The sequence below is a fragment of the Cyrtonyx montezumae genome, unplaced genomic scaffold, assembly GCF_038088225.1.
Source record: "Cyrtonyx montezumae isolate F1298 unplaced genomic scaffold, pur_monq_1.0 scaffold_31, whole genome shotgun sequence".
Taxonomy (NCBI): Eukaryota; Metazoa; Chordata; class Aves; order Galliformes; family Odontophoridae; genus Cyrtonyx; species Cyrtonyx montezumae.
In genome coordinates, this window is record NW_027072036.1 from 2,865,908 (window position 1) to 2,888,907 (window position 23,000).

At 46.5% G+C, this 23,000-nt stretch overlaps 2 protein-coding genes across 3 annotated transcripts in view; one reads left to right on the forward strand and one right to left on the reverse strand.

The window, feature by feature from the left end:
• Positions 1–23,000, forward strand: part of EPB41 (erythrocyte membrane protein band 4.1) — a 200,162-nt gene that overhangs the window by 93,160 nt on the left and 84,002 nt on the right. The window lies entirely within an intron of this gene.
• On the reverse strand, positions 1,499–14,554 carry TRNAU1AP (tRNA selenocysteine 1 associated protein 1). 2 transcript variants are annotated; one of them, XM_065744348.1, is made up of 10 exons: positions 14,430–14,515; positions 12,779–12,855; positions 12,571–12,668; positions 11,720–11,819; positions 8,956–9,008; positions 7,585–7,716; positions 4,522–4,641; positions 2,948–3,110; positions 2,439–2,472; positions 1,499–1,792 (listed from the first exon to the last, which is right to left on the reverse strand). In XM_065744348.1, the coding sequence occupies exons 3-10, from the start codon at positions 12,654–12,656 to the stop codon at positions 1,656–1,658; spliced, it is 825 nt and encodes a 274-aa protein (XP_065600420.1). In that variant the 5' UTR covers positions 12,657–12,668; positions 12,779–12,855; positions 14,430–14,515; the 3' UTR covers positions 1,499–1,655. The 2 variants fall into 2 exon arrangements, with proteins under 2 accessions (XP_065600420.1, XP_065600419.1); XM_065744347.1 differs by lacking the exon at positions 12,779–12,855 and having other exon boundaries at positions 14,430–14,554.

Below are 23,000 nucleotides of genomic sequence, written 5' to 3' on the forward strand. Positions count from 1 at the left end.
GAAAATGTGTAAGAGCAGAGCGTCGAAACCTCTACATCACCTCTGAAGTGCCACTGTACTGAACAAGATCTTCTCGAGTAGAGCAACATCACTTTTAGCACCCGGCACCGTCGAGCAGCTTCACTGAAGGGAAGGAGCTCTCAGTGCTGCCCCTGCAGTGTGACCAGCACACGGCAGCATCGGTCATTTCCTTCAGTTCAGAACAACCGAAGGTCAGAACACTGTTTCCAGTCCGCTGTGCTGCCAAAAGCTCAGTGGGAGATAACAGTTCGCAGCTGATGAGGATGCAGAGTCCTCTCAGCACACCAGAAAGATGCTAAACACAGCCCAGGGCAACATTACCCTCACTCACAGCCACGTCCACCACTGCAGGGGATAGAGATGACCACAGACTGACAAATACATCACAAACAGACAGAGGTGTAGCAGAAGTAGGCTTTATGAAAGTATTTCAATTTCGTGGCAAATCTCTGCATCCATATGGGGAGGGAGGGAGGCAACTTAATGCCGTGCATGAGCAATCTCAGCTACCAATTTCTTGGACAGACATTTAATACAGGTAGTTCATCTCTTCCTATTTCTCAAAGAGTTTAAGGCACAAAAGCCTGAGAAGGGCTTATAACATGTACATAAGTGCTATCGTTTTTGCTTTCACCTCCAAAGCAACGTAATATTCACTTCTACATATTGCTTGTCCATCCAGCTTATACAACATTCAGTAGAAAACCACTTTTTTAGCCAGCAACAGTTTGTTGCACAATACACTGATTGCTCTGACCCGTTTTTGCTACAAGATCTTCAGTTTCACCATATTTACTCTGACAATGGAAGACATTGTGAAACCTTAACACGATCAGGGCCTGTCTGCAATGGAAAAGGCATCGTGCATCCAGTGACACGTGAACAAGGTCGCTGGTAGAAGTGCTTAACTCCTTGGCTGGTGGGGAACTCTTTCCTCACACACAGATGGAGAGGCAAGCCAGATGTGCTGGAGACCACCAAGCAGAAGGCAGCAGTCTGTAGCAGTTTTCTCACACTCCTTTCTGCCTTTGCTCTCCAAAATGCTTAGGAACACCAAGCTATAAACGTGCTGGTTCATCACAGCTTAGATTAAGCAGAACACAGGCTTTCATCCACACGATTCCTTCCCATACTCAACTTCCAGCAACTTCACCCAGTCACCAGAAAGCTTTTGAGACGTTTTAGTGTTATCTGACAGTGACTCTTCAAAACCAAACCAACACATTGCCAAGAGTTGGATCGTATGACTAACGACAGTTCAGTGGGCAGCAAAACAGAAGGGGGGGGGGCACGAACCAAAAAGCAATGGGTAATCTGACTTGAAAGACCAACTTTTTTATTGTGTGCTGGAGTAGTCTTTCCCCTGCGGCATCTTGTCGGAGGTGTATAAATTACAAGTCGTTTTAAGAGTTCACTTCAAGACAAAAGGAATAAAACCGCTACAGTTGTAACCTCCACTGTGACCAGAAGTGATGCTCCCACGGGACTCACGCTGTACAGGAAACACCACGCTCCTCCTGTACCTCCAGGAACAGACCTGAGTGGGAAAGGGCCACCCCTCACTCCTGCAGGATCCAGCTGCAGTGTAACACAGCGCACCGGCGGATTCGTCACACAGTGCCTCAGCAACGAGGCTATGACGTGGCTGGGATCTCTGATGAGACAGTGTCCAAGGGCTGCCAGTGACAGTCCATCAAGGCATCATAGAGCTCTTCGCTCTGCTCCATGAACTGTTTATTTGCTTCATGGATGTCCAATTGAGGTGTTGGATCTAAGGGAGAAAACAAACAGGTTCTGCGTTAAAGAAGATGAAGAGGAGGCTGAGGAGAGACATCACTGCCCTCTTCAAATTCCTGAAAGGAGACTGCAGTGAGAGAGGGGTTGGTCTCTTCTCACTGGTGACAGTGACAGGACGAGGGGACACGGCCTCAGGTTGCACCAGGGGAGGTTTACGTTGGATGTAAGGGAAAACTTCCTTACAGAAAGGGCCGCTAAGCACTGGGATAGGCTCCTCATGGAGGTGGCTGGCTCACCATCCCTGGATGTGTTTAAAACCTGTCTGGATGAGGTGCTCAGGGACGTGATTTAGAGGTGTGTTGTAAGAGTTAGGGCACCATGGTTTGGTTGCAGTTGGGCTCGATGATCTCGAAAGTCCTTCCCAATCTGAGTCACTCTATGAAATGGGTTAGAAAAGATCCACACCCCATAAACACGTCAGTTTCATCACAGTAATGCGGAGGAAGCCCCAGATCATCATCATGACCTGACTACCCCAACCCTAGCAGATCTCACAGAGATGGGATATTCTATTTTATTTACTCAGACAAAGGTACACTGTACTCTGATTCTAAAGGCCAGTTTGAGAAAGGCTATCTCCAATCAGTACCAAGGAAACACAAAGAATTCAAGAAACATACCTTCCAATGCATCCTCACCAACTTCTTCATATGTCTGTAAGGACAAAGAAACCTTTAGGGTGGCAGACAATAATATTAAAAAAACAAAAACATCAACTGCTGATTACAACTGTCATACTCTGACTTTTAAATCTGAGTGACTACACACTCAAGCCCTCTGCCCCCCTCCTGCCAGGCTCCATCCTAAGAAGAGGCAGTAGTTCTTGAAATGGCAGTGTGTGGCTGTCTTGATCTGTTTAGCTGCTAAAACAAGCTTACGAAGGATTCTAGAAGCCTTCCACCATGACAACTGTAGTTAGAGCCCCCTTGTACCCACACCTGGTCCTAGCAATAACCCCCTCAAAAGACAACAGTGCAAGCCAGGTGCTGCTGAGCAGTTCTGCCTCCTCACTAAGGAGCTATGCTGAGACAGCAGAGCTTGCAGGTAACATGCACCCATCCCATCTGCCATTTGCTCTGTGTTTTTGTGCTGGCAGTCACTGCAGGGCGAGCTGTGTGTGCTGTCCTACCTGCATTGTGCTCTGTGTGTAGCCATACTGGGGGTAGCTGTAGCTGTAGCTGCCCGTGTTCTGGTCGTAGCCCCACTGAGCGTAGTAACTGTGGTACTGTTGGTAATATTGGTTATAGTTATAGTTGTACATCTGATTGTACTCCGTTGGTTTCGTACGGTTACTTAAAAAAATAATGCAGGAGTAAGTTACACATAATGCAGAACAGTTATGAAAAAGCAGAAGTGGAATAGTTGAAGGTACAGTATGGTATATAACAGGCTTCCATCTATCATGCACAATTCAGCCTTTAAAATGCTCTCACTATTTAATGAAGAAATCTTTATCATTCACATACATATGCAGAAAGAAATAAGTGGTTTATATTTAAACCTCCTTCCTGTACCATATTCATCTTCATTTACAAGCATTGCTTTGATTCTTTATGAGTGATTTAGGATCACCTCCTAGCTTTGGAAAGGGAACAGTCTGGGACTACAAGCCTCAGTTCAGAATATCCTGAACCACAATCCAGATTTTTGGGGCCCTTTTTCCTTCTGATAAATGAGATGAAGTATTCTGCAGCTTCTGGAGGCAAGATTCTGAGCCTTGATTCTCAGGAAGAGTTAATGCCTCGGAGCCTTGCAGAAGGACTGGGGTTTCTTTTAGTGAGAAAGGCTCAAAACCTCTCCCTTCTGCTGCTGCCATACAGAAGCCTGAACAACTACTGATTGTCCCCCCCTCACTTCACTGGATGACCTTCGATGCAAATAAAGAGTTCTTAAATAAAAGATAATTAAAAATTAACCTTGAACAACCTGTGAGCTAACTGAAATCCTCATTCCTTGCCATAAAGAGACAGCGTTTCCAAGAAATAGGGAATCCCACCACTGAGATTTGAGATGAGATGACAAATGTTGCTTGAAAATGAGAACGCGTTATGCACAAAGCTACACCTAATGATGACATCAGTGAGAAGCAGGCAGAGGGAAACATCCGTCTTCTCACCACAATACATCCCCTTTTCTCTTCCTCATCCCCCCCAAAGCTTCCGAAGTCACTGAAAATCTACATATTATTCAAATAGGGAGCAATAACTATTATTCGTATTACCCTAGTGCTACGAGCCCCAAGTCAGAGCAGGATCTCATTGTATCAGGTTCTGAACAAACACAGAAAAAAAAGTTAATCCCTGCCCCAGGTTTTATATTTAGCAGACATTGTAATAGAATGAACAAGGTAATTGAGCTTTGCTATCCAGGAGTCAATAAGAAGACTCAGACTATTTCAATTGAACGCACAGGAACATATACTTTTAAAACAACCATATTTAAACACAGTGTGTGTGTGTGTGTGTGTGTGCATTTAAGCATTTATATAATTAAAAACAGTGTAAGAAGTTCAGTCTCGAACCAACATCACAAATGCTGATGCCTGTGCACTCATATTCTAGCTGCTTCACTGCATTTGTGTGCATTCCTTTACTTCGTGATGGAAACACCCGGGATAGGCACCCAAAGCACCAGGAGACATTTACAAGCAGTGTGATTCCCCACGGTGCTCCTCCACGGGCAGCTGGGTGCTCTCATACTCACGCTCTCGGTATAGCCACACTCAAGCGCACAGGTTTGGAGCCCAACCCCACTGCTCCTTGGCACTCTGTCAGCGCTCTTTTCTGCTCCAGTTCATCTGTGAACTTCACGAACCCATAACCTCTGTGGAGATACGGCAGAATTGGTATCAGCAGAAGCAAACTAAGACTCGCTGCTTTTTTGTTTTGGGTTTTTTTTTGGTGAAATCTAAACTGGCTTTGCAAAGTACAGTAATGGATCGCTTCCACCCGGGCTTTCAGTTGAGATCCCCTCTTCCAGCTGCTCTGCTTTCTTTGCAGAGAGCTTGAACTCTCAGATCTTGGCTTCAGCAGCACTTCCAAGGGCTGCAGAGAAGTAAGGCATGTCTTCCACCAGCAGATCCCAGGGAGCTCGAAGTGAGCTGACACGAGACATGTCAAAGTGCACCAACAGACAGCAAAGCCTCAAACCTCAGCTCCATACTGGGAGAGTACAGCTAATCTGAACAGATGCAAGTGAGCTCAGGACCGACAAGACAAAGGCATCACCACTGCACCTACAGCTGCCCCAGGTGAAGAACAGTGCTGCTTTTCTGCAGGATCCACTGAGATGTGCTTTTTAATCAAGTCCTTTTCTGGACAGGAAAACACCAATTTGACTTTCTGTCACTCCTAACAACTACCTGCCCCATCAGCATTCTCCACTGAGCTCTTAAAACCCAGTTGCTAAAACTTGTTCTGATAGCACAACTCGAGCAGCAGCGTTCAGCCAGCAAACCCTCCTACAGCACAGCCTATGTCAGCCAGACCGACCCCACTAACTCCCACCCCCCATCCCGATCCCAAAAGTCCTTTGTGTGGGACGTGATGCTGCACTGAGTCAGAAGCAATGCAACAGCAGCCAGAGGGCAGTGCCAGGATCCCAGCTTGGGATGGGCCTCTCACGCAGCACAAAGATCAAAGACTTAGGTTGGGAGGGGAAGAGGAATCCACCTGGGTAAAGGAAACACTATGGGAGGTGCTTGGCTACCCAGGAAAAGAAAGAGCCCTGAGCAAGGGTGTGAATTCACAGCACATTATCCATTCTGTGGGAACAATTAAATGCAAAGTAATGCACACAATGGTTTTGAAAGTGCCATCACGAAGCACTCACACTGTATCCACACTGGAAGTTATTACAGAGCAGTCGGTGCCCCATAAAATGCAATACCATGCACAGCAAGCTATAAATACAAATCTGGATATTTATTTACGTGTACACTCCCCATATAAAGGAGCCCAAATCAAAGCTCAGGCTTGTCTCTGTACCAAGTGGATAATTAAGCAGGAGTAAAACTCTACATGAGTATACACTGTGTTTCAAATTGGTTGCCTTAGTTCAACTTACCCTCTGTGAAAGCACAGTGGCAAATCAAACCAGCATTAAGTCAACATCTAAGGCAGTTCTGGTTGTCCACACATAGCAGTGTGTAAGTTTCTACTCAGTTACAAAGGCTGCAGCAGCTTTCAGCTGGGAACAGGAGTGTGCAAGTGAAACCAGGAATACTGCCAGCTCTGAATGAGAGGTGGACAAAGAGCCAGATACAGGGTGTAGGTATGGATAGCTGGCTGCAGCAAGGCAGAGGAGAACATTTCCATATGCTTAGTTTTGTATCAGCAGGTTTTAATACAGGAAAAAGAAAGAAAGAAAGAAAAAAAAAGAACCACATCTGTAACAAAATACAAAAAATAAAAAAGTACCTCCAAGCAGAACAAAGCAGAAAACCCTAAGGCAAACTAAAACACCCAAGCACACCAAAAATCCCCCCAAAATCCTTCTGCTGGAGTCAGAATCTCCCTGGCGGACATTCTGCCTTGTCCCAGCAGTTAAAAGAAGCCCCCCAGCCTGCACCCATGGCAGAAAGCAAGGAAGCAGGCACAGCACTACAGCATGAGGCTCCAGGCTCCTTTCTTGCTTGGACAGCAGGTGCTGGGTTGCTGAACCCTTGCAAGCTCAGGGCTTCATGGGGCACATCCACAAACACCAACATCCATTCTCCCATCACCCTGGCACTAGTAGTTGCCTCAGCCTTGAGTAGCAATACTGGGTGAGATCAGACTGTTCTCCCAGCGACCAACTGGAGTCACTGCCCTTTCCCCACATCCCAAGGGAACAAAGGCTGCCTTTCCCTGAGGTCTGCACTGAGGAACTGTTCCCAAAGCCCACTTGACGGCCCAGAGTACATCACCCATCACTATACTGCAGAGCAGAGCAGGAATGGAGGAGGGCACAGCCGGCCTCAGGAGAGGAGGCAGAAACAGCACAAGTACTTAACAGCCTGAGAGTGACTGAGCAGCTCTGCAAGAGGTTCAGGTTGGATGTCAGGAAGACTTTTTAAGTTATGTAGCACAACTTCTTCATAGAGAGCTATGCAGCACTGGGACAGGCTGCCCAGACAAGTTACATCATCTCAGCCTGGGAGACTTCCCAGGCTACATAATTCATCTCTGACTTGAGCTAGTGTTGGCAGCAGCTCTGCTCAGAGCGGGAAGTCGGACAAGACACCTTCAGATATTCCTTCAAAGCAACATATCTAAGAGTGAGAAACCCTTACGTGAGAAAGAGGGAGATCTACAGCCACATTCTAGGTCTTGCCACCACATTCTCATAGCTATTGTGTCAGAATATTGTGTTTCATTGAAGCCATGTTCTGTCCTGAAAACAAGGATGCTAGCCAACTGGTCTCTCTCCTAAGAAAATAAAAAAGAATTCATGTTCTCCAATTTAGAAAACGCTTTATTAACATAAAGAACAATTCTGACATCTATTTTTGATGAGACATTTTCAGTAAAGATGAACAAGGTGGATCCTAACTCCTTGCTAATAGATCATAGCTTTGTTTGCCCTACCCAATTTGAAACAAAAACCTGCAAAGCTTCCATAGGAATATATACTCAGTAACCCAAAGACGGTAAAAGCACAGTTCTATCTGAAAGAATTTTAGCAGTGTGTATTCCACTAAAATCTAAACTACTCCTCTTTCCTTGTTGCATATTTCCTATGTTAGAATGTGAAGCTAAAGAAAAGAATGAATAAAAGATGACTTACTTGGATACTCCTGCCTGGTCCAAAACAACTTTTCCACCTCTACACGATGGATAAACTTTAACAAAAAACTCATACAACATGCCATCATCCACGTCAGCAGTCAGGTCTCCCACAAAAAGTGAGTATTCTGGACTAAAGAAATCAGAAGAAAAATTCTTAAGCACAAAAAGTGTGATGAGCCCAAAAACCTGACTTCAGAGAAAACTGATATTAAAGGACCATTTTCATCATCAATGCTTTTTCCAATTATTAAGCAGCACGATGAATCCATGTTATACTGCTCTGCATTCAAAGATGATTTCATTTTTTAGTTTTCAGGCATACTGAGCTGGGTACTGTGTGCGAATTTCTAATGTGTCAAGAAAGCATCAGTGTCTCATTTATGGGTTTGCTATTTCCTAAGTCCTGATCTTACACTGCCGTACATGAATTGGATACACGGATGCTAAAAAGTTTCAGTATCTGAAAGGACACTCCCCACAAACCTGTGCCACACAGAAGGTACAGCACAAAACTGGTCTAAGTGACCCTCCCTCTGCTACTCCTGGGGCAAGCTGCTGCAGTCAGGCAGGCTGTGTTACCATCTGCAGGATGTGACTACTTCCAGAGCAAACAGAACTGCACGGATGATACAAAACGTAAATCTCATTCTTGGCCCCATCTCTCACACCTTGATTCTAATCTGAAGTTGGTTTTTTTTTCTTAATATTCATAAATAATTACCTAAACTAAAAATATAATCGCTGAGATATGACTAACACAACCCTCATAAATTCCAGGACCGTGTTGTTTTCACCCTAGTACACACCTACCTGAACATCTTGTGTTGTTATTACTCCAGCTGTGTAAGCATTTCTGCCCAGGCATTATGAAAGCCACGGGCACTGCCCAACTCCATACAGACACTGTGGGCCTTCCTCTGCCCATGGAGAGGGATGGGCTCCTCCTGAAAGCAACTCAGAGCACCTCTCCCTCCCTTTGCTGACTGCTGTGGTACAACAGCCAGTTAAGCCAGGTGCTGTGAAACCACTGCACCTATCCTTAGGTGCCAAACGTACTCATGGCACTACGTAGTATTATGATGGGATGTATCCTCAGACAAAGTCCTAACATGATAGAGCATCACAAATACTTATAGTGTGTTCCAAGACAGATTAATGCAATCCACACTTCTAATTGTGGGATTTAGTTGTCTGGCACTGCTAGACAAAATGGAAGAAGACTGAGTTGTATGCATCACACAAATTCTCCCTCGTCCAACTTTGCTAGCTGTACCTCTCGTGGGTTTACATACTTTGAATGCTCTTTGCAAGACAATTGATAAAGAGACATTAAACAGGCAAAACTAAGATTTGAATATTGAGCATTTACCTGTTATCAGGCTGTTTTCCATACGTTGCATAATTCAATTTAAATCGCTTTGCCTGAAAAAAGGCAAAAATGAATCCATACATTCAAATGTTCCCATGTAAATCCAAACAGGAAAAATTCAATAAGCTTACTTTATAGATCTACTTTTTTTAAATACTGACACATTCAGAGCTGTCAGGCCATTCAGTTCAGGTATCTAGGACAACATTTTCACTTCACTTCAGTGCAGCTGTAACAATGAAAGCAGCAAAGGACCTGCACCATGGGGTTTGGTCTGCTTTCATTTCAGCACTTCACAAAGCTAGTGAAAGATGGGCAAACCTTACACAGTACCAAAACTGTACCACTTTATGGAAGGTGGGAAGGCTGAGGTGCTGACAGCAAGTATTGAATGACTTCTGATGTTAAGGTCTTATGATGAAGCACACACAGTTGGACATTCGATGTCTCATCTACCAGAATACTGACAAACCAGAATCTGCCACACTGGGAGTTGGGACCAATCCCTGATTCTGGAAGTATGGCTAAATATGTGGCTCTGCACGATGCACTCATTTATTTGGGGGGGGGGGGGGGGAGGGAGGGGGAGTTGGAGCTTTCTCTGAAAGATGTACCCTCTATTTTTTACACAAGTCTCCCAGGAACATACATCTGTGCCACTGGGACACCCCGCCCCCATCCTACCAGAGTTCAGCCTCTTGTGCCCAGCTCACACGTAGGTCTGAATGAGCCCTAAGGAGCTGATGAACTGCTGCCTCATAATCCCATGGGTCTCAATCCCACACTCTTACATGATGCTCAGCCCACAGTGACCTGCAGGCTCACTGCACAGCACAGCAGTGTCTGCTAGTTCCTTCCAAAACAGATCTGACAGAGGAAGAAGCAAGGAGATGCACTCCTTGAAAACAACACTGGTTTCAGAACTCACACAGACAGTGGGAGAACTAAGCTGGATTCCCTTGCTAGTATGAAGGCAAAAATGGCTTCAAAACAATTTTTCTGTCTCCCAACAGACTTCCAAAGCACACATCTCCCTGTGCTATGCAGTGCACCAAAGAATTCGGTTTGGATAAAGAACACAAGTTAGTCCATCACCCAGAGATCAGAACATTTCAGACAGAGGAGAGCCTCGTGTGTTCCCGTGCCTTGCATTATATATTTTCTTCCCTCAAAAATAGCATGAATAATTAAAGGGAAATAGAGCAAAGACTTAACTCTAGGCTATAATCATGTTCCTTGCATGCTTGTGTTCATTGGTGTGCAGCAGAACTCAGCTCTTCCCGTGGACCATTTACAAGCTTAAGTCTCCTAACACAAAATTGAGATTTCACTTTGAAGCACTTTCATCTTTTCCTTTTGGATCTAGTTCTTCACTGCAATACTTTGGGCTTCAAATCACTGAGAAAACTGAAAGTATTTCCACACATGCAGGAACTGTCACTAACTCTGTAAAAGAGAGACAGTAAGAAGCCAGAGCTCTCTGTTACTCATTTGACTGATTCAGTATTTAAGAATAAAAACAAGAGTGAGCCACGTTTTGTTTTCTGCAAACCAGAAACTATCTAAATGGAAGAGAAGAGCTGGACTGCCTGCTGAGTGCACTGAGTTAGGCTGCCCATGCTGGGTCTCTGTCTTACATCCATATTATCTCCACGTGTTACATAAATTGCCCCTCTAAACAACATCATACTTTGAATGAAGCTGTGGATAAAGGCCAGTACTCCCAAAACCAAGCTTCAGTTATTACCTTCTAGCAGAAGCTGCTTTCTTTCTCTCTTTGTGACTACAGAAGGCATCTAGGAAGACTGCCTTCCCTTAGGCATGGCCTCTTATTTGAAAAGTAAGAGCATATTAAATGGGACAAAAAGACCTCCAGACCTCTTATCTACCCCTTTTAATGGGGGATGCCATCCTCTTGGGAACGTTGACCAAACAGTTCACAGAACACCACTCAGACTCCACAGTTTCCAACACAGGGGACTAACTGCACTGAAACAGGCACCAGTTCACCTTAATCTGTTAACAAACAGAGGTGATTCCACAGTTTCATTATGAACCAGTCATCCCAGCTAGTGCAGCCAAATTCTGTGGGTACAATGGGCAGCTGTGTCAGCCATCCCACTTTAACACACAACACATTCAAGTCAACACCCTAAAATTAGTCTCTGTGACTATTCCTTCTCTTCTTGCCATGCACCCAGCTTTGAAGTATTTGATATGTCCTGCAGTTATACAACAGACCAGTTATTTCTCCACTGTAAATGGGTTTGAATAACTTTAGCTTCCTATGGGCTAAGAACAATACAGTGTTAAAAGTCACTTTTGCAAATCAAAGGTACCAAAACTTGTCAACTTGAAAGCTCATCTTGTGTATATCTCACAATGCAGAAACTGTAACAGATTTATATGGAACTACAAATGGAAAGAGACTGAAGGACTGTGGTATGTGTATTCAACCTTTTTTTTTTCTTTGTTCTTCTCTGGTTTCTCATTGCTCCAACTTTGGTAATAGCAGAAAGGCTCAGAAATAGACACACCAGAGCATTTCTATACCTGGGAATTACCCAGACATCCACACCAAAATTAACATCCTCCAACACTTCTCTGAGCAAGAACACAGGCAGCTTTATGGTCATTAATTTAAATCCACAGAAAAGAAAAATCCCAGTTTGCTACTTAATGTATTTGTCATCATTCCTCAAAATACACATTCTACCCTATTTCTTTCTTCAGTTTTGCTTTTCTGCTGATTCACTTTACTCACCGGTGTAGCACCAGGAAGAGGTTTTCCATTGATTTTGTGTAAACACTTCTCTGCAGTAGCTAGATCTGCAAATTCTACAAAGCAATAGCCTGCAGGAATTCTGAACACAGACAAAGGACAGGAGAGAAAAAAGATTTCAGATTGAAAACATCTGAGGAAAGATCATAGATTCTTAGTAACTGGTAGAATGTTTGCCCCAGTAGTAATTCATAGAGCCATTTCTTTTCAAAGTGCCAACGTTAGCTACCAAGCTGAACCCAGCACAGTCATCTTGCATCTCCACTAACTGATAGCTCCTACTTACCAGTAAGTCGGGACAGCACAGGAACACAGAAAATAATTTTGATCACAATTACTCCACTTCCTCCTTTCACTGACCATAAATATTCCCACCCAAATTTGAACAACTGAAAAAATGGAACTGCAACACTTACAAGAACATAAAAGCACTTCATCTCATTTAGTCACTCATTGCAAATGCACAAAGTTAGGCCTCCCACCTCTGCTAGCATCACGTAGTTGTGCTACGACAATGAACAGATTTGTCACTGAAGCCTTCTGCCCAGAACATGCATCCCCAGATGGACTGCATGCCACACGTGTGCTGCTCTGACAGAGTGCTGAAGCACTGCAGGATGGTTCATGGATGGGGAGCTCAAAGAGTCAGCAACTGTCCTCTCCATTGCTGCCACCAACATGCTCATACTGTTGGCAGCAATGGTGAAAAGCTGAAAGGGAAAATCGGTCTCATATGGACAAGCCCGCTGTGATGCCATGTAGAGTGCAAACAGTTCAATCCAAGCATAGAGACGCAGTGGTAGAGTTAATTGAGAACAAGTATGAACAGTTACCCTGTCAACCTGTTTCGAATGATTTTTACGCTCAGTACAAGCTCTCCCATGGTGGCAAAGGCTCTTGAAACAAAGTTTTCATCCATGTATGGCTCCAGCTACAAAAACAAAAAAATCAGTTAGATCAGAGCTTCCACAAAAAGGAGAATATATGTGCCAATGTCCCCCTAAGCAGTTAAAACATTATTGAGAAGTATTTTACTCTTACACTTCAAAAAGTAGACTCATATAAGAGGGTCGATGCCACTCAAAATCAGCAGGCATGCATGAACCAGGCTCAACAGTCTGCAAAGTGGAACCCAAGAGACAGCATGAATTTCAGAGAACAGAGAGCTTCCACAGAAGGTAAAAAGCCACTCAGAGACATACAGCAACAAACTGAGCATTCACCAGTAAGTAGGGGTAAGGTGATGGTAAGCTCCTTCTCTGTATGCAAACAGAGGTTGGGCCAGCATTAACAGTACATGGGCACAGTAGGAGAGGTGCTAGGAGAGATGGATGTTGTGCATCAGGCAGCACAGCCTCCATCAAGCTGGGGTAGGGGGCTGCAGAGCTGTGACAGCCTCATATAGCCATGCAGTTACATGGGGCAGCACTGGAAGGGGAGACCTCTACCCATATCCTGCAGCAAGGTGCACTGACCGTGGTACAGTGTGCATGTGAGAAACAGCACTGTGTGTGTTGGGGTGTACGTGAAGTGCTGTGCATATGGAGACACTGGAGAGCGGCTGTCAGTGTGGTGTGAGCAACTGAAATGCATGAAATGGTGCTGCAGTTTGGGATGAGTACGTGGTGAAGGAGGTGAGAGAGACAGTCCTGTAGTGATAATCTTAGAGTGCTCTTCTACCCGTTGGGAATCAGGTGTATCCTTCAATGATGTGTGTGATAGAACAAGTAGATCTGTGTATCTGTGAGTGTCTGACAACAGGCAACCACACTGTATGTGTGTGTGTGTGAGGTGGATGCACTGCTGAGGAGTGCCAAGCAGAAAGGACTCTGTTACACGAGCAAGCAGCAGGAGGTGGATGTGTGATCCTGTGCTATGTGTGTCCACGAGAGACAGATTCATAAAAGCAAAGTGATGGGTGCTGGGACACGTGCATTTCAAAGAGCAATGACCTGCTGGTGTGACAGGTGAAGTCCTTACAATAGACAAATGGTATATGACCCTCTGTGTGGGTAAGTGTAGAGGCAGTAAGTGCCTCCGTGTGTCCCCTGAAGCATGAGAGCCTGCGAACTCGAGCACACGAGCTTGTGAGGGTGTAAGTGCCCTGAAGAGCCTAGACATGAAAGTGTGAGCACGTGTCGGTGCCTGACACCAGTGAGCACAGGCAGCAAGAGTGGAAGCACCACAAGTGAGCCTGAGCACAGCTGCTGGGGGCTGTGTGCCTGCCTGTGAGTGTGACTGCCACGCGGAGCCCACGGGATGGGGTCTGTGGCAGCAGGGACAGGTGTGTGGCAGCTGCTGCGTGCGCGTCAGCCGCGCTGAGCGTGTGTGTCAATCAGAGTGCCAGAAAGTGTGGCAGCCAGCGTGAGTGTGCAAGTGTTCGCGTGACTGAAAGCGCGAGTGTCAGTGCCAGCATGTCAGCGTTATCAGTGCGTCAGTGCACGAGTGTGAGTACGAGAGTGCGTCAGACCACGAGTGTCGGTCAGCGCGCGCCGTGTCAGTCGGTGTGAGCGCGTCAGTCGGAGCACAGTGTCACTCAGCCCGCGAGTGTCACTCAGTGCCCGCGAGTGCGCGGCGCCGTCAGTCACACAGCGCCCGGAGCCGCGGCCGCCTCCGCCGGCAGCACCCTCAGCCCAGGCCGCCCCGCTGTCCGCCGCACAATACCCCGCGCGGGTCCCGGCCGGACACTCACGTCCCCCATCCACAGGCTGGCGGCCATACTGCTCCCGCAGGCCCCGGGCGGGCTCAGCGGGGCCGCGGCTTCGCCTCCCGCCTCGGCTCCGCCGCCCCGCCGCCGCCGCCGCCTCCTCCGCGGCGCCCGTCGGGCGGAGAGAGCGACTCCCCCGCCGCCACGGGCGCCCAGGGCTGAGGCAGCGCCCCCTGCCGGCAGGAGGAGCGACGGCGGGCGGGCGGGAGGCGGGCTGAGGGCGGGGGCGGGCTGGGGCTGTCTGAGGGAAGCGGGAGGAGGGTTTGGGGCTCCGTGAGGAGAGTTTGGGGCTCCAGAGGGAGCGAGAGGAGGTGTCGTGGTTCTGTGAAGCGCAGTTGGGGTGCGTGGTGTTGGGGCTCTGTGAGGGGTTGCGGCGTCAGGAGGGCGATTTTGGAGCTCCGCGTGGGGGTTTGTGGTGTGTGATGGGGCTCAGCCCTGTGAGGGCTGAGGTGGGGTAGAGGGGATGGGATGGGCACAGGGCTGAGGGGCAGTGGGGTTGGGTGGTGGGGCCCAGGGGTGGTGGAGCTGTGGGATTGCCTTAAAAACTGTGTTTTTGAATTGAGGAAAAGAAATACTTCATGTTCTAGCACACCGGACTGTGCAGTGCGGGAATATCATGGAAACTCAGTGTATATCCCTTAAGTTGATACGGTAAAGAGACAAATAACATTGTGTTGCCTTTGGGGTTCAAACTCAGGGAATTGGGCATAGTGGGATCTTCCCTTCCTCAGTTTGATCCCCTGGAGCAATGAGGAGCGCCTGTTACGATGGAGCAGGGAAGTGCTGAGAGCTGCTTGGTATTTCGGCGTTGCCAAACACAGCACTTCTATTTGCGGGAGCTTTTTGTGAGCTCTGTACCCTCTTATTTAAACACAGGCACGGGGCATAGCTGCTAAAGCACTGCCTGTGGTTAAGCAGTGACCGCAGCATGCCTTAAATCGAGCAGATGACGACACGGGCATCCCAAACCCTCGGTGCTGCTGCGTCTGTGGCTTCTGGGTCCCGGCAGACGTTGCTCTGCTGCTGGCAGCCCGTCAGAGGGCAGCAGAAGGCCGCGGCTCGTTGGCTGGAGCTTTTGCGCTCTCGGGATTGAGCATCCTGAAGTCCGATGTGGGCAGAAGTTATTCCTCGGAAACTCCTCGTGCAGCAACGTGTGAACGTTCACTTAAGCTTTGCCCTGGAGCATCCCCGTGCCAGAATAGTGTGTGAAACCAACCAGGAGTGGGAAGAAAAGGTAATCGTGCTGTTTTTCCCTGCAGATGAATATTGACTCTTAAGACGTTTTTGCAGGACACTGGGAAAGCCCTTTATCTTCATACTGGGTATCACCTGTGTTTTTGTCATCATTCTGCAGTAGTGCAGAATATTACCTCATCAGAAATTGTGAGGTTAAAAGACATGTTTACAGCTCGATTTGCATTCTGATTTGTGATCCATCCTCAGGTCATGTTTTCGAACTCCTTCCTACAATATTGCAAAGCGTGGCATGAAATCAAGACAGCTAGCAAGACCCACCACTGTTAAACCGATGGATAAAGCTGTCAAGTAGCACTTTTTGTGCCTGGATGTCTCTGGCAACCTAATCTTGTACATACTCATCCTCTTTGGAGTCCCTGCTGAGGCTGTCTTCCAAGGTTGGTTTAATTTCCAGCATGGCATTTCATCCCTTGGACAGCACTGAGCTCTGTTTCACTGTGCCCAAGAAGCTGTTGCTCGTTCCGTTCTTAACTTACAGCTACCCAAAGTGAATAGTTTGTTCTTTGTCACTTGATGAAATGTGTCCAGTATCTTTAATAACTCCTTTCCATTTTTCCTTCCAGCTGAGTAATACAGAACTTGCTTTTTTCCCTAAAATTTCCTGGGATAATCCATAGAGATGGATATTGAGCAATAAAACTGCCAAAGGAAGCCAGGATCATAGGACTGTGTTGGACTAGGAGAAGGTAAGAATGTTATATCCTGTCCTATATCTGAAGTGACTGTTCATGCACCTAACCTTGCGACAGAGCAAAAACACTGTAAGGAGAATATTACTTGAAAACCAATTTACTCCCCCTTAAAAACTTGTGAATTGGCAAAGAGTGAGCAGCTTATAACAGAAAGACACGGGGATTCATCTGTCCTGTGTGGATATCAGTAGCTGAAACATCTTGTCACCTCTTCTGGGACAGATATACTGTCATGTCTTGCTCTGAGAACTTGATCCTGAAAATTGCTGAGTAAATTCTGATCGAAGTTTACTGTAATCCACTGGAGGTGTCATCCTGAGCTCCCTGAAAGCCTGGTCAGTGTTGGGCACTCGAGGAGTTCAGCTTTTGAAGGGCCCAATCCCATCAGTTTCAGAGCTCATTCACCTCTCAGGAACTCTGGCTGGAGTTAAGGTCCCCTCAGTGCCTCCACCGAATGGTGTCAGCTTTTAAAGTCAATGAGTTTGAGCCTGAGAATCTGTCCTGAGAGATTTTAATCTGGATCTGCTACTTTTAGCTTGAGTTTGAAACTGACTCAAATAGCTTTTCTGCCTTTGGTGCTGCAAGTTTTTGTGTTAGAGCCTCCCCTGTCGGTCTCACAGGCACCGAGTCCATCCTCTCCTCTAGGCAGCTGCGGCCAATGGGCTGAGAGCACAAATGAACTTGGTCAGGGATAGTTAAGGTAATGAAAGACAATTAAAAAGTAAAGATACATAGAGAAAAAGCTTGAGCTTGGAATGGCTTCTAGGATTCAGAAAGTGATTAAAGTAATTCAGGAGAAAATATACAGTGAAGTGCATGTCTTAGATTTTGATCAAGCACATTTTTTATGTGCAATAAATATAACACAGCTTAAAGTGATACATCTGGGATATTTTTTGTCAATAAAACATTTACAAATTGTTGTAGGCTTATTAATGAAAACTGTAGATCCTATCTTGATCTCACAGCGAGTAAAAACAGTATAAAATAAGATTCAAAGGTGGTTGAGCTGATGCCCCACTTTGATGGTTCAAAGTCCTCTGAACAGTTTTCCAGGTATTCTTTGGCTCTGATGAAAGAGAGCTAATGCTCAAAAGCATCCAAGGAAAAATGATTAGTTTCTTTCTCCTCTCCCCTCCCCTCCTCTTCCTTTTTATTTTCTTTATGGTGAGGAGGCTGATCCTGTGTACCAGATGCAGTGTGGTGACACAGCTCTGATCTCATCACTCTGAACAATTTGCAAACTCTAAAGCTCTTTGCTTCCTTGAATGCAACTGCTTTCAGAAGCTCTGCCTGCTAGCTCAGCACCAGGCTCTAGACCCAAGGAAACATGAAATAAAGGCTCATTAAGGTATGCAGAGTTCAAGTCCTTTGTAAAGAACTGCAAATCTTTGTCAGTTATCTCCAATGCTGTGTGTATCACAGATGTCATTAAAGCTGCATCAAGAAGTCTGACCAGGAACTGCACATATGATTTATCAACAGTGCTTCCACAGGGAAGCAGAGATGGAAGGAGGATGAATTCAGTCATTTTAACCACTCCTTTGCTCTCCTATTTTATCTCTTTGGCCAAGGTGGGAAGAGTCTGGAGGATCTGATTCTTTAACAAAAGCATCCTTTCTCCACAATGTTAATTCTTCACTTGTGCCAAACAAGGAATGAGAAACAGAGTTGAAGGATGTAATTAACATTCACTTTTCCTTTCAACAGATCAGCCTTCACACTCACAAACTCTGTGATAAAACTATCTCACTGTTTCTGTCCATCTGAGGAGCTTCAGCCTCCACAGAATCAGAGTTTCCAGGTTCATGTAACGAAAAAGCAAAGCTAGCAATAATGCCCTGCTGTTTTTCAGAAGAGACAAGTGGAATTCTTTGGTACGTGGATCTGCCTTTCAGCCACACTCACAGCACTGATTACTGGGCATGCCTGGGGAAGTCACTCAGCATTAAAACTCCTTCAGCAGCTCTTCAGAACTCTGGAGAAGCTTCATAAAGCTTCTTCCCAAAAGGTAATGATGTACCTCTGGTGGGCACAGCATAAAAAATGCCTTTTATCCCAATTTGGCTGATTCCCATATTGTAAGAGGTAACATAGGAAACCATTCCAACAGTGTGTCTGTGTCAAAATAAGGCACTCTTATCTTTGCCAACGTTGACTGAACCTAGAGCTGAAAAGACATAGGTTATGGGCATTGCTATGGGCACAAAGCAAGGAATGTTACCATTCTGTTTTAAGGCATTGCTTCTCAGAAATAAGGACTCTGGAATTTGAGTCAAAGCTCTCAATTGTGGAAAGCATTCTGAGGTTTGCTGAAGGTGCCGTGCTCAGTCACAGGAACAGCAAAATGAAAAATACTTAAGTGTATTTATAGTAAGTAGAATGATTTATAGGGTAACGATGGTTGTAGTGCTTCTAGCTTCGGAACTCTATGTGGAACAGAGTAATTAAATGTTTGGCCTTCAAAAAGAGGAAAAAAACAACCCACAAAAAAAACCCCAAAAAAACCCAGATGAATAATGGAAAACAAATCCCCTCTCTGGTGAAAAGCCAAACCTGTGTTTTGAAAATCACATATTTTGGGGGGTTAAGCAGTGAAAAAAACGGGCTTGATCTTTGCAACAGCTTGGATTTATTATTGGAACCAGTTGGCTGTGCCACAGAAGAGAGGAATTTTCTGGTAATTAGAGCAAGAAGCCAGGAGCTGGGAGCAGGAGGGTCTGTTTCTGGCTTAAGCACCAGCACGCTATGTAGCCTTGGGAAACATGCTGCCTCATTTGTACCTCGGCTTTCCCATCCATAAAGTGACGCTAAAGAAGTGATTCCACCTCCCAGATCGTGTGCACTAATTGGAGGCCGCTCCTGCAGCACCTTGCGGTCCGTGCGCTGCAGAACGGATCCGCACAAGCCTGAGCTTCAGATGCCTTTGAAAAATCCTGCCCTAAACATTTACAAACCTGATTGCCCAGATTCCTAAATCCACGTGTGGGCCTCTAATTGAACACGGTATGATTTGCAGAAGTTTGCTGATGAAACAGGACGTGATGGGAACGTGTTCTTGCTGGACGAGCACAGTGCGCCCACGGGACGTCCCCGGCGCGCTCCTGCCACGCAGCTCAGCCTGCTCGGCAGCCCCCAGCCCCCAGCAGCAGCGCGTGATCCCGCAGCCTTCAGACTTGGTGCCCCATTGCAGCCCTCCTGAGGGCCACCACGAACAGGGGAGCGATCAGTGGGGCTGCTGTGCGCCGTCGGGGATCTCCGGGCGGTGCCAAACGCTCCTCGCCGTGCCGTGCTGGAGGCGGTTCCTGCTGGGAAGCAGCAGTCAGAATGATTTTGAGCTGGAGCTCCCAGCAGCATCCCCCAGGCCCCGTATCTGATTTGGCACTGCTCTCCCAATGCTTCAGTTTCTAAACCGCCATCTGTCAGCATCAGGAGCCCTCGCTTTGGCCGATGCTCAGTGAGCAGAAGGATCGCCGCTGCCTTGGCCGTGCCCCTCCCCAGGGCAGAGGAAATGTGCACTGACAAGGCAGGAAACTCTCGCCAACCGCAAGGACCTGGAGCTTGCCTCCCAGCTTCCTGTGGGCCTTCCCCCGGTGTCAGGCTAGATGTTTCCAGATTATTAATAGTGGTAGTTACATTAACAGGTTTGTTTTTCTTCTTCTGTCAACAAAATTATTTCTTCATGCAAGGCGTTCAGCTTGTTTTTATTCAGAGAGGTCGGGAAGGACCCAAGAGTTGCAGCACAGCGATCTGTCCAAGCTAACGAGCAGCCCGGAGGGGATTTTGCTTTGTGGAAGGCTCTTGGTCCACGCAGACAGGCTCTAAAGTTCCTGAGCAAAACAAATAGCTCCAAACTGGGGCAGGCTTAGCACGGTGAAGGATTTTGTTCCACAGGTATTTCCTCACAGCAGCCATGCACTTCCAGAGTGCAGCCACTTTCTCCTTGCTTATAGCTTTAGCCTTTGCAGTGCTCCCCACCTGCATCTGTTGTAAACTCTGCTTGATTCTGGGATGGCCCAGCCAGGAAAATGACCCCAGTTTAAAAAGGGAAAGAACAGAAGTGTGAAATCTAATTTTAATATCCATATTTTTATTCGAAGAAACAAGTAGAGACAGTGAGGGGTGACAGTGGGTGGGAATATGGAAGCTGTGTAAGGCATCTCCTGCTGAAACACGTCCTCGTGCATCTGGAGGCTGAGTTGAAGCTCTCTCACTCTGCCTTTGAGTTAAGAGGACCTCAGTGTGAATCTTGGCTGCAGCAGTGATCGAAACATTGTGAGTGGTTGGGTATTTGTGACCAAGGAGTCAGTTTGTGTCTTCAATGCTTGGTCACTGGCAGAAAGCTCTGGTGTTTGTTGGGCACGAGAGCTGTGCCATGTTCAACAAGCTCTGAGGCTGACTCTTAAGTCTGCAGCAAAAAAGGTTATTTGGGGACTGCTAAGGGCCAGGTTCTCTTCTTTCCAGAAGGAAGGTGAATGTTGCAGTTAAGTCTTGCATGTTAAAGCATTCAGTTTTGTTCTTTAGAGCACGTGCTCATAATGTGACAATGTATGCCAAGTGCTTCCTGCAAGCTAATGACTCCTGCTCCTCTTGCCTTCCTTTCCTGGTGCAGATCTGTAGCTGCCTTATAGGAAAGCTGTGCTCTGTTTGGAGAAAAGGTGAATCTCATCTGGGGAAGGAAAGGGAGGAGCACTTGGAAACACAAACTCAACTGTGTCGCACACAGGATGAGGACAGCATCCTGCAATGCCTGTGCTGGGGCACAAGGAGTGCAGCAGGGTGCTGAGGTGGCTCAGTGCTGGGCTGCTTCTCCCCTGAGCAGGCTTTTTTCACATGAGGAAGTGCAGAGATAAACAAGAGGTCAACTTTGTTTATTCCAGATTTATTTTAGAGCATAATATGTATTGTAAACCACTTTCTTTTGAAAAGTATGTGCATGAAGCCTGTTCTGATTTATTATCTCTGTAGTTCAGATTTAGCCCAGAGTGGTGTGAGTTCCTAGTTTTCCCCAAATGTTGGTGCTTTTATAAATGAGCCCGAGATGTAATTTCACTTACTGTATGATTGTGTTTGTCATGCAGAACCACAGCCACAGCAGAACTGCAGCTCCAAACAGCCACCCTGCATCAGAGCTGGCACTGCTTCCAGAGCAAGAGCCACCAACCCTGAGCAACGTGTACAGACCTGGGACTGCTGATTCCCTTTGGTAGGTGCTGGAGCTTACTTAGTTCATCCTTCCTTTCTGTGCTGTGGGCTGTGAGGAGGGGGAGATGTAAAGGTTGGTCTGAATATCTCTTTTTTGTTGGTTTCATAATGCCTGGGGGAGCAACTGTAGCTTCCTCTGGGACCAGACTCAGCCCATAACAAGGCTTCCTTTCTCCTGACATCTCTGCTGATGTTTGTTCCACTCAGCTGCTGTGCCAACTCAACATTCCCAGAGTGTGCAGGGGCCTCACAGCATCGCTCTCTTCCTTGCAATCCTTTTCCCCCTTTCTGCCACACTGTGAGTTCAGCTTTCTGGCTGTGACACTGACGAGTGTTTCAGGCACAGCTCAGGGCAGAAGAGCTGCAGGAGGCAGGGGCTAAAGCAGCGCTGACTGTTCTGTGATAGAATGAACACATTATTCAAAGCCTGCCTGTATTAAAACCTGGGACCTAGTACTCTTTGGGTCTGCATGAAATAACGGTACAGTTCCTGTGACACCCGAACAGCAGCAGCCTGGACAGTGATTAGATTTTCTGAGCACTGTCTGAAATGATGTTTTATGGGTCAGAATCATCTCAGCAACACGGTGAAACCTTTTTTATGAGAGACAAGAGAGAAAGCAGCTGTGGAAATCTACTATGGATGGGCATCTACAAGGAAGGATGCACTGTGGGCAGGTTCTGCTGTAAAAAGATATAGATCCACGTGTGGGCCCCAGAAATACTACAGGCTCAAAACAGGTTTTCCCATTCTGCTTCATTTTTTATTCCTTTCTGAGAATTTTCCAGGATCTCACAGTGTCTTGTGATCTATCTCCTTTATCATTCTCGTGCCTTCTGGTCTCCAGCTCACTGCTGCTCCTGTCGCCCCAAATGGAGTGTTCCTATCTGATCCCAACAAACTAAAAAGCCACATTAATGGTGTGTGGGGCTAAGGTGAAGAGACAGGACTGTGTGTGTGTGCATCACCCAGGGATGCGGTGGTGGTGCAAAGGGAGCTGGGCACTGAGCACAGAAGGTCAAATAGCTGCTGCTTTTCAGCAGGGAAACAAAATGTGTGCTCTTGGGCCCTGGAAAAGCTTCTTAAGAAATCCTGTGATGCTGTGAGACTTGCCAGAGAATCTCCAAATGGATACTTCTCAGTTTATTTGAAATTAGTTCTCCTTTGGAGTTTAAATACCTGAATCCTGAAGAAGACAAAGGGGACACACAGGAAGGTGACCAGTTCCAAAGCAAATCCTTTCCTTCTCTGGCTTGCCCTGTAAGTTTCTGTTGGTCAGACCTGACTGATGTCAGAAGAGTGAACGGGCTCCTGCAGTTCCTTTGGAAGCCTCACTGAACCTTTTTGGAGCCTTTATACATAGAGAAGCTCACTGGCAAGCGGTCCTTTGTGGTTACCCCA

Bases quoted from the DNA above. Each gene is read 5' to 3' on its own strand.
- TRNAU1AP (XM_065744347.1), bottom strand. From the start codon at position 14,456: ATGGCCGCCAGCCTGTGGATGGGGGAC. The intron at 12,669-14,429 runs GTGAGTGTCCGG...TTGTTTTTGTAG, and splicing joins CCAGCCTGTGGATGGGGGAC to CTGGAGCCATACATGGATGA. The intron at 1,793-2,438 runs GTATGTTTCTTG...TTTCTCCCTTAG, and splicing joins TGGTGAGGATGCATTGGAAG to ATCCAACACCTCAATTGGAC.